General features: G+C 34.1%; 1 protein-coding gene across 1 annotated transcript in view; it reads right to left on the reverse strand.

Annotated features, from left to right (window-relative positions):
• The window catches only part of LOC148950449 (calcium-independent protein kinase C-like), a 54,559-nt gene that overhangs the window by 29,089 nt on the left and 10,460 nt on the right, over positions 1 to 15,010 (reverse strand). Inside the window, exons 3-4 of the mRNA XM_089092405.1 lie at positions 13,283 to 13,442; positions 1,617 to 1,776 (exon numbers count right to left, since the gene is read on the reverse strand). Of these exons, the coding sequence (XP_088948531.1) occupies positions 1,617 to 1,776; positions 13,283 to 13,442 (320 nt within the window). The remainder of the gene's footprint in view (positions 1 to 1,616; positions 1,777 to 13,282; positions 13,443 to 15,010) is intronic.

Below are 15,010 nucleotides of genomic sequence, written 5' to 3' on the forward strand. Positions count from 1 at the left end.
CCCCCCCCCCCAAAAAAAAGAGGTAGTATCATTGGCTACATGAGAGGTAGGCATTGACTACGTCAAAGGTTATATGGCGATAACTATCATTACTTTGACTCAAGTTACCATTAACAAAGAAAACTCTTTGATCTTATGCACTAAATAGAGGGTAGTTGGCTATTTGATATAAGTTATTCTCTTTTTGTATTCCTACCATCATTTTAAGCTTCTAACTGTGATAAATATGATCATATTTCATCCCCAATAGAAAAGATTGTCATCCCTAATGATTTATCACCAGTTACACAGTAATTCATTGTCTCACCCGATGATTTTTTTGCCTAGATGATTTAACATTATTTTTGCATCAATTGTTTCTTCCCTCCCCTGTTGAGTTGGGGGTTTACCTTCAGACGATCGTTTTGTGCTTAAATGTTGAACAGCTTGCATATAGACTCACTTTGGAATGAAAAAACAGAAATTCAAAAAATAAAAATTAAAGGAGCTAAAAAAAAGTAGGTAGTTAGATGGAAAAAACAGAAGAAAAAACTCAATGAAGGCATGACCTTAATTTGTTTGCTGTTTCCGCGATCCCTCTTTGGTGTATTCATTTTAACCATTTACCTGGTGATTTTTTTATGCAACAGCAGCACAGCTACAGACAGATGATTTTATTTTCAGGTGTTTGATAGATGGCGTTGTATTATTTATAGACAAATAAAATAGAGGAGTTTCATCTCTTTTCTACTAATTTATGTCCGAGGAGCCTACTTAGCGAACGAAGTTGCGACATCTGTTCGTCGTTAAAATAGCCTGTTCTATTATAAGGAAAATGAAGATATAGGGAAAATATTAGAAGTTGCAACCGATGCACACAAAACTACTGCTGACTTCTCTCCTCCTTTGGAAAATAGTAGCCTGAAAAACAATGTTTAAAATTTTGAACATCCCACCCCCCAGCATACAGAAACACGTATATATGCACGCTCACAGTCACCGGTAAACCCAAATGCACATACAGAACACAAAAACAAACATGCACAAGGGTTGGAGCTATGTGCACCTATAATACTATATACGATACGATATACAGAAAAAACATAAAATAAATAAAACTGAATTAAAAACAAACTGCAAAAACCTTAAAATCTTAAAAGAATCTTAAACAGAAGAATCCCAGCTACCATTATTAGTTATAAATAAAATTGAAACTTATCAATCAATTAAACTCAGACTGAGACTTAATTCACACGATTCTTCTTAGTCACAAAGAAAATACAATTACATTTTCAAATTTTATCCACCAAGCATCGTTAGCAAACGTTTCTGAACAGTTGAAAAAAAAACACACAAAATACATGAATTTAAAAAAAAACAACAACTAATAAACCCTGCGTCAAAAATCTGGCGATGAAGTATAAATGATTAAGAATTCGGCGTAAAGAGATATATTATAAAAACGAAGAAACTTTCCAAAACAAGGTGTTTTCAGTGTACTTTCGAAAATACCCTAAAAATTCATTACCAAAATTAATAAATTGAAACTGATGGCCCAGGCAGTCGTGGTCGACATCTAAGTAATATTTTGACCTGTAATCTTTTTTCTGAAAAACATTTTTTTCAAATTAACCTACCTGAAATCTATGTGGAACATTCACACTGAAACGCTGACCAGGGAGTTCTGATTCTTTTTGTTCCTTTATACCAGGACATCGAGTAACTACCAACTCGTGACAACGCTTATGAACAACACAAGTGCAAACTTGGCACTGATAGCCTTGCTTCCCAATACCCCTGGAAATAAAAGACTTAAATCCATAATTATTTACTACCAGGAAATAATACACTTTCCAAAATAATTTTTTATCATAAGAATGCAATACCTCAAAGACAACTTTTCAAGACTAAGAAAGAAGGAATAATGAAGAATTGCAAAATTTGCAGTAGGAAAAAATACATCATCTGGGCTATGTCAGACTTCAATGCGTTCATTCCTTTGATATGGATCAAGACAAAATAAGTCACGTGACTAAGTTGGCAGAGATTTTGATCCAGACCTGGAATTTTGGTTGAGAGGGGTAGGAGAACTATAGAAAAGGTTTTTCATGGACTCTATTTAAAAAAAATAGCTAGTCGAAAAGTGGCTTACGTTTTATTTTTGCAATTGGAGTTAGCCCCCCCCCCCAAAAAAAATATAGCCTTCCCAACAAGCCCTTTTTTCGAATCATTTCATAGTAGAACAAGAGGTCAAAATAAATCCATCATTAACTTTTAAGTTCTTCATGCTCGCTACAGTAGATATCCAGGTCTGATTAAGAGAAAATAATGAAAATGGGATCTATTTCAACTATGAGCTCAAAAGTTGGCTCTTAGTTCAAAACAAATATTGAACAGTGTTTTAGATTATTTTTTTTTTGTTCTTCTGCGCGAAGCTTCAATATGCGGCTAGAATTCCCAATGGCCTACAATTTGGGGCAATAGCCTTTACAGTTAGGGTTTAGCGAAATCTAGGCGCTATATTTTTCAAAAAACGGATGTATAAATTATACGTTTGTAAATACAATTTATTTATAAAACTAAAATAACTACAGCAGACAACAAATAAGAATACAGCATTATATTTTTGTCAGAATACAGCATTATATTTTGAGGTGGCCTTGATGAGTTTTCATAAATTCGAACCTATTAAACTACAGACCACACATGTGCTTTGGCAAAACTCATAAATTATTTGTTATGTACTTAGTGTGTTTGTATTTTGGACTCTTATATTGATACATTGTTATCAGATTTACAATCAACAGCCTCAAAAATTCTTTAATTTTACCAGACCTTGGTGTTGTAATATTAGCATCATATTTGTAATCAACAGCCTGAGATAGTTGTAATTAAGTGCATTGGTGAAAATTAAACCCAAATTGTGAAATATTTGCTTTTATGTTTTGTTATGCTACAAAAGTAACCTTAATTTTAAATCGACAAGCTAAGATACCATTAAATACCCAGTTTGGTGGAAATCAGACATCACTTGTTAAATGTCCACTTTCTTTGTTCTGATTTAGGACAGTCATAGTGAAATCTCGGCTAAAGAGGGTCAAACGCGGAGCATTCACACAGGAGTGTACGCACTGATGAACAAAGAGAATCGTAGACAGTAGACATTATTTATCCAAGCAAACTGGGAACAGTAAATATCTACTGCTGATTAAAATGGGTTGGCTACAGATCGCGCATATTGAAGACATGAGGTTCAGAAGTGGAACATACACAGCATTAACCACAGAGGGTAAGAGAAGGATCGTAGGTTAAATTGACTGAAGGGCTTGGAGTTCGAGCGTGCGCACTATTGACCAAAGAGGTTGGGGCGGAGTGTGCACATTATGTACTTAAAAGAAGTTTGGATACGGAGCATACACATAGTTGACCAAAGGAGTCGGAGACAGTGCACAAGCAATACTGAGCAAACGTATGATCAATCGCGCTGTTTATGATAGGAAGTCGGAGACAGAGTGTAAACACTGCTGGCCGAAAGGGGTAGAATATTGAGCGTACACAGGTTTTACCACAGGAGGTCGGAGGCGGAGCGTACGCTCTATTTACCAAAGGCGATTGAAGACAGAGCGCACGAACTGTCGACTATGAGGAGCGAGGGACGGAGCATAATTACGGTTGACCACAGGGAATTCAAGACATAGCATATACACTGATTATCCAAGGAACTGCAGACGATTGACCAAATATGGTAGGAGAAAGAGCGTATGCAGTTTTGACTAAAGGGAGTCAGAGACGGACCGAACGCACAATCGACTGGAGGATCCCAAAATGATCACGGGTCAAAAGAAGCACTAAATGCTTATGTTTACGAATTTTAGAGCGGAGGGGTATTTAGAGGAGGCAAGGTAATTGAAAATACTTATTTGACTCTGATTTCAACAAGTATAAAATATATACCTTTTTGTTGAAACGTATGGTTATTCGCATAATTTTGGGCTCTTGTCCTGGAGCTGCACTTGCCATGTCAACCAAAAAGACATCTTTTTGGTAAGTAATCAGTAATCTTTTATTGACAAAAACACATGACAAATAAATTTCTAAACTGGTCGACGGAGAGCAGGGCTCGATGTGTCGGCCATAAACAAATATAAGAAAATGCCGAAATAACAAATACAGGATATATAAAAAAAACATACAAGGTAGGAGATGACAGAGGGAGCCCTAGCGCGAGAACACTACAACACAAATCATACTAATATCAATTATTCATCGATCCCAACATCCAGACAAAGAACCATTTTTGAAATATGTTTTTTCAAAGAAGAAACTTGAAACTTGGGAACAATTCTACTAAATTAAGTTTATTTACTATATGAGGAATCTGATTGAAAATCTAGCTCTTTCTGATTTAATTGGAGGAAGGCGATACTTCTTGGAGCGGACGTGGTGGGCAGGAGAAATCAGAGTCTCAATTATACCCAAATTATGGAAATAATTTGTTGAAGATTGAATATCATAATACCACATTGCTGTATGCAGGTCCTTCAGTTGTTTAAGATTAAGTATATTGAGAAAAACATGTAAAGTTTGGGTTTCCGAGAGATTTTGAAGCCTCATTGGGTAATGAACAAAAATACCCAGAATTATAATTGCCTTATTTTGAATTATCTGAAGAGGTTGCAGATGGACCGTAAATGTGTTGAGATAGATTACAGGGCAATAATTTAGATATGATTCAATGAATGGTATAAAATTTTAAGGATAGACAAGGGTAACGCATATCTCAATCTATTAAGACAACCAAAGTTATGGCAAAGTTTCATACTCAATTAGCCAGGTTGTTTATAGAAGGAGAAGAGCTCATCGAGAATGATCCCAAAGCAAGGAAATTATTTTACTCTTTTTATCCTGCTTTGATTTACAATTAAGTTTTCTATGGTAATTATATTTATTGCTCGCTGTAACCGCCCACAAATCATGAATTCAGTTTTAGAAAAATTTAGAGCTAGGTAGTTACATGCAAACCATTCATTCATTGCTATCACCATTTTCTCAACCAATAAAGATGAGACTTTAGCTTTTATTGTTACCGCTGTATCATCTGCAAAAATTACTGCGAAGCTACTATCTTGGGGGAAACACCTCGGAAGGTCATTTATATAAATCAAAAATAGTAATAGGCCAAATATTGATCCCTGGGGGACTCCAATATCATCAATAGCAATATGGCTTGATAGGTGCCCATTTATTTCTGCCTGAATTTTTCGACCACGCAGGTAAGATTTTACTAGATCTAGGCCTTTACCTCTAATACCTGTGTTATTAATTTTCTCCACAAAAATTTCGTGGTTTAGCGTATCAACTGCCTTTTTTATATCATAGAAAAGAGTAGACACATGATTATCATCATTTAATGAATCATTAATCTCTAAAATTAGTGCCGCAATAGCTTGTTCAGTAGAATGACCCGACCTGAATCCAAACTGATTTTTAGGAAATAAATTCCTTTTATCAAAATACGAAACAATTCTTTTTTTTTATAATTTTTTCTAGAACCTTAGATATTGGAGGAAGAATAGCTATTGGTCAGTAGTTGCCTATATCTGTCTTATCACCTTTCTTATGAATTGGAATAACTCGTGCAGATTTCCAAACTTCTGAAAAGATCCCTGATGATATAGATGCATTTAAAATGTGAAGCAATGGAACATGGGTTACAGAAACAATTTCTTTAAGAATACTTGTGGAGAGTTCATCTAGACGTATGGAACTGCCAGTCTTTAAATCCTCAATTACTTTCTGGAACTCACCAAAAGCAACAGGGACCTGCAACATACTAGAATTTTTTAGATAGTGAGAAATAATGGTTATATGAATAAAACGGAGATTCCGGGGAATTTAGTTCAACAGTAGTGTTAATACGAGAAAAATAATTACAAAAATAATTCAACTCCATTTTCATTTATGATCACTTCAGGGTGTGGTGTCTTAGTATTATTTCCAATTTTTTCCTTGATTAAATTCCATGTAGTCCGAGGTGAATCAGATTTTTTAAATGAATTTTTATAATAAAATTGTTCAGTAGTTCGAAGAATTTTAACCAGCAAATTTTTATAATTTTTGAATCGTTGTACATTGTGAGCCCAAGGGTATTCCATTTTTATCTTATAAGTCGATTTTTTTCCTTGACAGATTTTAAAAGTGATAAAATTATCCAAGGTTTTTTTGACGATGTTTTTTTCTGATATATATTTTTAAATGGGCAGTGAAGGTCCAGTTTTCCATCAAAAATTCGATAAAGCATATATAGGGAAGTCTCTGGGCCATTCTCATTAGTAACTTCACTCCAATCTAAATTCCTAAGATTAAATTTCAATCCATTCATATTTGCATTTGAGAAACTTCTCCTTTACAAATAATTTTCTTTATTGGCTATCTATTGTGCTTTGAAATTAGACGCTAAAATGCAGCGATCAGATGTATCTTCCAGAGCCAAGAATGTGACTTCACAAGGATGAGATGCAAAAATGTTATCAATCAGAGAAAAAGAAGAATTTGTTATGAGTGTCAGAATAAAACATACTGGGTTCATACCATGAGAAAGTTTACACTCTAAAAATTGAAGGACATGTCGGTCATGTCCTTGCTGGCTTGATGGGAGACATCCCATCAAGTCAATATTGAAGTCTCCAAGGATGAAAAATGGCATTCGAAGATTTGATATTACACTTAACATATTTTCAAATTTATCAATAAAGTCTGCCATGCTAGACGAGGGAGGGCGATAAATTGCAGCAATTAAAATGTTTCATTATTTGGTAAAAAACATTCAACAATACAGCTGTCAAAAGTCGTTTCAGTATTTAGATATAGAAATTCTTCTTTCATCCGTGTCGGAATATAATTTTTAACCAGTATTGCTAAGCCAACTTGCTTTTTTCGATTCCTGCTTACATGAAAAGATTGGGAATCGCTAATATTACTTCTATTTGCCAAACTTTCATCTAAAAATGTTTCGCAAACTCCAAGAATATCCGTACCCAATTCAAATAAAAAAATTTCAATTGCACCTTGCCCGCTCCTCCATCCACGACAGTTCCAAAAAGATATAGTGAGAATGAAAAAACAGGAACTTTCTTACATTTATGGATGTCAACAGCAATTTATGTTCCTGTTTTATGTCTGTTCGTTGTCAGTGAGAATGGACATGCTCGACGCGAATGTTATGAGATTGTTTGGCGAACCTAACCTGAGAACTTGATCTACATAATCGGCGGGGAAATTATTGATTCACGAAGGGGGAATTAAGAAACATTATGGTTTCTTTGATCTTGAGGCGAACCTAACCTGAGAACTTGATTTACATAATCGGCGGGGAAATTATTTATTCACGAAGGGGGAATTAAGAAACATTATGGTTTCTTTGATCTTTAGGCTAACCTAACCTGAGAAATTGATTTACATAATCGCTAGGGGAATGTATTGATTCACGAAGGGGGAATTGAGAAACATTATGGCTTTCTTTAATCTTAGGTCTGAGGGATAAACGTTCTTTAGGTCAGAGAGAAAAATTAATATTCTATTTTTAAATTGGGCTTCATTGATCTTTACTGTCAGGAGTTAGAAATGACATCACTTGTTATCTTGGAATTATGCGGGAGGCTAAAGAGATAGAAATTCTATTTTTAAATACGGCTTCACTGAGCTTTAAGTCGGACAGATAAATTGATATTCTAACGAAACCTTAATAGTGTAGCTAGGAAAATTTATGAGATGAAGAGATTAACGTAAGAAAGGGTTTCCTAGAAATTTGAAATTTGAATGCACAGAGATGCCAAAAACAAAAGGAACACGCTGAGATTACTTTTAGGGGATTATTTGGGTGAAACAGTTTTATTCATTTTAGGGAATTATTTCGGCGAAACAGTTAGAGATATTTTAAAAGATGATTTTAGAAAAGGTTTTAGAAGAGGTTTTGAGTGTGGTCGTTATAGTAAACAAGTTCTATTTGTACAGTGTCGTGAGGTCCTCTACCCCAACCCCAAAGGGCCCCGATCGCCCAACCCCGATCCAAAGGGCTCCAATCCCCAAACCCCACACAAGAAGGAACCCCCCGGTCCCCCAAAGCTCCCAGGGCGCTCCCTCCGCCCCCCCAGACCCCCAAAGGCCCCCCCCGGGCCCCGTCTTTCGTTGATGTATGTTGTCTGAAACCTATAGTTTGGGATGAGCAGTTTGCTATTTTTGACTTTTCTGAGCTAGGTTTCTTAGCCGTTCATAGGTATGTGTTGTCTGAAACCTATCATTTGGGATGGGTGGTTTGCTATTTTTGACTTTTCTGAGCTGGATTTCTTAGCCTTTCATAGGTCTGTGTTGTCAGAAAATTATGATTTGGGATGTGTAGTTTGCTATTTGGACTTTTCAGAGCTGGATTTCTTAGCCTTTCGTAGGTGTTTGTTGTCTGAAACTTCTAGTTTCGGATGAGTAGTTTGCTATTTCAGACTTTTATGAGCTAGGCTTTCCTAGTATATCGTAGGTGAATGTTGTCATAAAATTATGATTTGGGATATGTAAATTACTATTTCGGGCTTTTCTGAGCTAGATTTCTTAGTCCCTCATAGGTGTTTGTTGTATGAAACCTATAGTTTGGGATGAGTAGTTTGCTATTTTTTAATTTTATGAGCTATGTTTATAAGCATTTCATAGGTGTGTGTTGTCAGAAAATTATGATTTGTGATATTTAAATTACTATTTTTGACTTTTCTGAGCTAGATTTCTTAGCCTTTCATAGGTGTTTGTTGTCTGAAACCTATAGTTTGGGATGAGTAGTTTGCTTTTGGACTTTTCAGAGCTGGATTTCTTAGCCTTTCGTGGGTGTGTAATGACTGAAACTTATGATTTGGGATATGTAAATTAATATTTCGGGCTTTTCTAAGCTAGATTTCTTAGTCTTTCGTTTGTGTGTTTTGTCTGAAACCTATGATTTGGGATTTGTAGTTTTGCTTTTTGGACTTTTCAGAGCTAGGATTCTTAGTCCCTCATAGGTGTTTGTTGTCTGAAACCTATAGTTCGGGATGAGTAGTTTGCTATTTCAGGCTTTTCTCAGCCAAGGTTTATTAGTATTTCGTATGTGAATGTTGTCTCAAACTTATGATTTGGGATATGTAAATTACTATTTCGGGCTTTTCTAAGCTAGATTTCTTAGTCTTTCGTTGATGTGTGTTGTCTGAAACCAATGATTTGGGATGGGTGGGTTGCTATTTTTGACCTTTCTGAGCTGGATTTCTTAGCCTTTACTAGGTGTGTGTTGTCTGAAACCTATGATTTGGGATGGTTAATTTGATATTTTTGACTTTTCTGAGCTAGGTTTCTTAGTCTTTCATAGGTGTGTGCTGTCAGAAAATTATGATTTGGGATTTGCAGTTTGCTTTTTAGACTTTTCAGAGCTAGGATTCTTAGTCCCTCATAGGTGTTTGTTGTCTGTAACCTATAGTTTGGGATGAATAGTTTGCTATTTCAAGATTTTCTGAGCTTAGGTTTCTTAGTATTTCATGGGTGTGTGTTGTCTGAAACTTATGATTTGGGGTATGCAATTTGCTATTTCCGACTTTTCATAACCAGATTTCTCAGTCTTTCATAAGCGTGTGGTGTCTGAAACCTATGATTTGGGATGTCTGAGTTGCTATTTTTTGACTTTTCAGAGGTGGATCTCTTAGCCTTTCGTAGGTGTGTGTTGTCTGAAACCTATGATTTGGGAATGAATGGTTTACTATTTTTGACTTTTCTGAGCTAGATTTCTTAGCATTTCATAGGTGTGTGCTTTCAGAAAATTATGATTTGGGAGGTGTAGTTTTCCACTTAAGTTCTTTATTTCACAGAGACATAAAGAAATTTAAAGTTCAATTCTAAATTTTCGGTGGAAGGTAGAAAAAGTAATACCATACTTGTGAATATTTTCTCGAAGAGATGAAAAATTTAAAATACTGTTCCAAATTTTTCACAGAAGATGAAAAAGTTCAAGTTCTCTTCGGAATTTTACCAATGAACATAATTCAATTCTAATTTCTCCAGAGAAAACAAAAATCTTCTACTTCAGTTCTTTATTTCACAAAGACATAAAGAAATTTAGAGTTCAATTCTAAATTTTTCGGTGGAAGATAGAAAAAGTAATACCATACTTGTGAATATTTTCCCGGAAGATAAAAAGTTCTAGTTCAATTTAAAATTTTCGCAACGAAGTCAAGGAAAGTTCAAGTTCTCTTCTGAATTTTCTCAATGAAAAAGAAATTAGTCATTGATAATTTCTTTTTTTCCAAATAATATAAAATTTTCCACTTTAGTTCAGATCTGTCTCAAAGAGATGAAAAATTTAAAATACTGTTCCAAATTTTTCACAGAAGATAAAAAAGTTCTCTTTTGAATTTTACCTAAGAACACAAGTTAATTCTAATTTCTCCAGAGAAAACAAAAATCTTCCACTTCAGTTGTTTATTTCACAAAGACATAAAGAAATTTAGAGTTCAATTCGAAATTTTTAGGTGGAAGATAGAAAAAGTAATGCCATACTTGTGAATATTTTCACGGAAGCTAAAAAGTTCTAGTTCAATTTTAAATTTTCTCAACGAAGTGAAGAAAAGTTGAAGTTCTCTACTGAATTTTATCAAAGAACACAATTCAATTCTAATTTATCCAGAGAAAATAAAAATCTTCCATTTAAGTTCTTTATTTCACAAAGACATTAAGAAATTTAAAGTTCAATTCTAAATTTTTCAGTCGAAGATAGAAAAAGTAATACCATACTTGTGAATATTTTCCCGGAAGATAAAAAGTTCTAGTTCAATTTAAAATTTTCTCAACGAAGTGAATAATACTTCAAGTTATCTACGTAATTTTACCAAAGAAAAAGATTCAATTCTAATTTCAAAAGAGCAAATAAAACTATTACAATTAACTTATTTATTTAACAAAGACATAAAGAAATTTAAAGTTCAATTCTAAATTTTTCCGTGGAAGATAGAAAAAGTAATACCATACTTCTGAATATTTTCTCGAAGAGATGAAAAATTTAAAATACTGTTCCAAATTTTTCACAGAAGATAAAAAAGTTCAAGTTCTCTTCGGAATTTTACCAAAGAACATAATTCAATTCTAATTTCTCCAGTGAAAACAAAAATCTTCCTCTTCAGTTCTTTATTTCACAAAGACATAAAGAAATTTAGAGTTCAATTCTAAATTTTTCGGTGGAAGATAGAAAAAGTAAGACCATACTTGTGAATATTTTCCCAGAAGATAAAAAGTTCTAGTTCAATTTTAAATTTTCTCAACGAAGTGAAAAAAAAATTCAAGTTCTCTTCTGAATTTTACCAAAGAACACAATTCAATTCTAATTTCTCCCGAGAAAACAAAATCTTCCACTTAAGTTCTTTATTTCACAAAGACATAAAGAAATTTAAAGTTCAGTTCTAAATTTGAAATTTAGAGTTCAATTCTAAATTTTTCGATGGAAGATAGAAAAAGTAATACCATACTTGTGAATATTTTCTCAGAAGATAAAAAGTTCTAGTTCAATTTAAAATTTTCTCAACGAAGTGAAGAAAAATTCAAGTTCTCTTCTAAATTTTACCAAAGAACAAAATTCAATTCTAATTTCACCAGAGAAAATCATAATCTTCCGCTTAAGTTCTTTATTTCACAATAACATAAAGAAATTTAAAGTTCAATTCTAAATTTTTCGGTGGAAACAAGAAAAGTAATACCATACTTGTGAATATTTTCCCGGAAGATGCCTTTCTATGACGAACAAGTATAAGTTGAAATAGGGGTAAGTGCTTTTATTAGACAGTGAAAAACTAACACAAAAATACTTTGACGACATACATCAGTTATCGTCATCAGCAGATAAGCTCTGCAGATGACGTTCACTGATGTATGTTGTCAAAATATCCAGAACTTTCTGTATCTGTTTTTCAGTGTCTAACAAAAGGTTTTAACCCCATTTGAACTTTTATCTGTTCGTTAATTACTACGAGTCGGTTGATTATTGTTGAAGCTGTGTGAACATTGAATGTCGAATATGTCAACTTGAGAAAGCATGAATTCCAATAGATAAAGGTGAATTTTGCATTATGAATGTAAATGGAAAATATGTTAAATTTGTAATAAATTAGTGAATAAAATCGACTGTCTTCTCTCTCTCTCTAGTTCCTGCTTTGGGTGGATGGAAAAGAATCGAGAGAAATGTGCTACGTGCTATTCTACGCGGAGGTGCCAGATAAATATATTTTTTTTTCTTTTTGTTTTATTTTGTGTTGTTTTTTTTTTACAAGGGGTATCCTACAAACACTTATGCATAGGTTATTGCATTGTACAGATATCAGAAAAAGAGTTTTTGTAAACCAAGATATTTGACAAAAATTAAACAAGAATAGTTTACAGTGATATACGGTTCAGACCATAATAACAACAGAACTACTTGCTCTCTAATTCAAGAAATAAGTTTAGTTGGTGAACCAAAGTATGAGTTTCAAATAATCCAAGCTTTTTTGCTTTCTTTATAACTGTCATTGTGCTATTTTTATGACAAAACCTGGCTATCATAACTAAAGGGCTGATGTCTAACTAGTCATTCATTTACTTAGTTGTCCACCCAACATTTGTGTATGTTGAACTTCCTTATAGAAGAATCAACAGCCGTATTTTCAGGGAGACCAATCCCAAAGGACGAGCAGTACCTTACACAGTTGTTCTTCAAGTACTCAGTGGAGAGGGTGTCTCCTCTTGTAAATAATCTGACTGTACCGTTTCTCTACATGTTTCCAGTATTGGCTTGACAAAAGGCCGTACAAGTAGACAACCCACAGGAAGAACAGTGGTAGATGTATTTGCAGATAACAGACACCAATACTAATTCAAACCTCTCACTTGGAGATAGTGAAGTTACCCAATCGGTGCTATAAATCGTCCATGAGGCCCTAGTTTGAATTCTCTGGAGTGATGTCAGAAGGATTTTATGAGTCCTACAAAAAAAAAAAAAAAAAAAAGGCAGCCAAATTGGCCATAGGGGATAATGCAATACTTGGACACAGGGATAATCCAGCTCTTTGCTGTATATACTATTTAATGAGGGTTTCTTAGTATTAATTGGCAATGCCAATGCCAATTGGCAATGCCAATTAGTGGCAACTAATTGGCAATGCCAATTAGTTTTGAAGAGATTAAAAATGCTAATCAGCTTATTCTAAACCAATTGAGCTGATTTTTGTTTGTCAAAAAGTAAATTGCGTTACAAAAGAAGAAAAATCCGGCTTACCATATAAATTCTCGGCAATGAGAACAAAATGTTGGCTGACGCAAGAATGTAGCCATAAACTTATGTCCGTTAATTTGATGGACGCGACGACGCATAGCTCCTCGCCGCCTGTTAATTCCTTGCCTTTCTTTGAACTCCCTTGGCTTTTCATTTGTTCCTTCTAGAGATATAAAAGTAACTTATTTCCAAACTCTATCATGGTTGCATCAATAACTGCAACCTAGTAAAGAACAAACCCCAATAGTAACTTAAATTTTAAAAACCTGTTTTAAAAAATATTGCACTGCAACTCAACAGTCTATCAACTGTGCTGAAGAAAAAAAAACTATCTCAAAATTTTTATCAGATGATTTTGGGAAAAAGGTGGCGTGGGAGGGGGCCTAGTTGCCCTCCAATTATTTTGGTCACTTAAAAAGGGCACTAGGACGCTTCATTTTCATCAGAATGAGCCCTCTCTCGACGGTCTAGGCCCACTGGGTCGATACGATCACCCCTGGAAAAAAAAAGAAAAAATAAAAAATACGCCCCCGTGATCTTTTTCTGGAAAAAGTTACAAAATTCCACATTTTTGCAGATATGATCTTGAAACCTCTACAGTAGGGTTCTTTGATATGTTGAATCTGATAGTGTGATTTTCATTAAAATTCTATGACTTCGAGGAGGTCTTCCCCCCTTTTTTTTAGAAAATCTGACAAATTTTCTCAGGCTCCTTGATGGGATGGGAACAAGCTTTTGATGGGAACAACTAAACTTAATGGAACTTAAATATTTGGAATCAGCATTATAAGCATATTCTTTGGATATATGAACTGGTATCAAAATTCAGTTTTTTAGAGATTCGGTTACTATTGAGCCGGGTCACTCCGTACTTACAGTTAGTTCATTACCACAAACTATCTGATTACCCATTAAAATCCAAACAGAGACCACTGAAATATTGATCGTTTTTTCTGCGTTACCAAAAGTACTGCATTCATAAGACTTTACAGTTACACGAAATGTAACTAAACAAATAGAAAAGGGTTTTTGACTAAAGTGAGGAGCAAGGTTAAAACTTAAAAAAATATAAATTACTCTGTATATAAGGGGGACTGCCCCTTTCTCAACACCTTGCTCATTAAACAAAAGTTTTTTTAGTGCTTTGAAAAATCTTATCTTTCCAATTGCAAATTTTCTCTAAAAATTTGTAAAAAAATCCAAACTTCACAGTAAAGAGTAAGGCGCTAAAGAGGACACGGTCCCCTTCATATAAGGAATAATCTGTTCAAATAGGTTTCAAATCTCTTTCTTGCTCTCAGTTGAAAAGCTCTTTTTTTTTTATTTAATTTCTGATTGTTTTCCAAATCATACCCACACCTAACCAAGACATAATTTGATGTACCTGTCCCTTAAACCCCTGGTTTATTGCTTTTAAAATGTGTAAATCAATACCTGTACGTGTAGCGTCCTACATTTAAACTTTCTATTTCAATTTGGATAAAATTTGAAAATACTTTAAAACAATGTCAATAAATAGTATTTGGTAAAAAAAATCCTTAATATTACTGTAAAAGAATTTTGGTTGGATCAAAAGGAGTATTATTGTTTGTATGGGTGGAAATTCCGTAAGGCTTTTGATCTTCTACATAACTGAAGCCATCACAACCTCTACAGCAGGATTTTCTTATCGATAAATACATTGAAATACTTCATATAAATAGAAAAAGACAATAGCACCATTTAAAATTG

Source organism: Artemia sp. Qi Xiang Cuo, chromosome 7 (genome assembly GCF_049724085.1).
Source record: "Artemia sp. Qi Xiang Cuo chromosome 7, ASM4972408v1, whole genome shotgun sequence".
In the NCBI taxonomy this organism is placed as follows: domain Eukaryota; kingdom Metazoa; phylum Arthropoda; class Branchiopoda; order Anostraca; family Artemiidae; genus Artemia; species Artemia sp. Qi Xiang Cuo.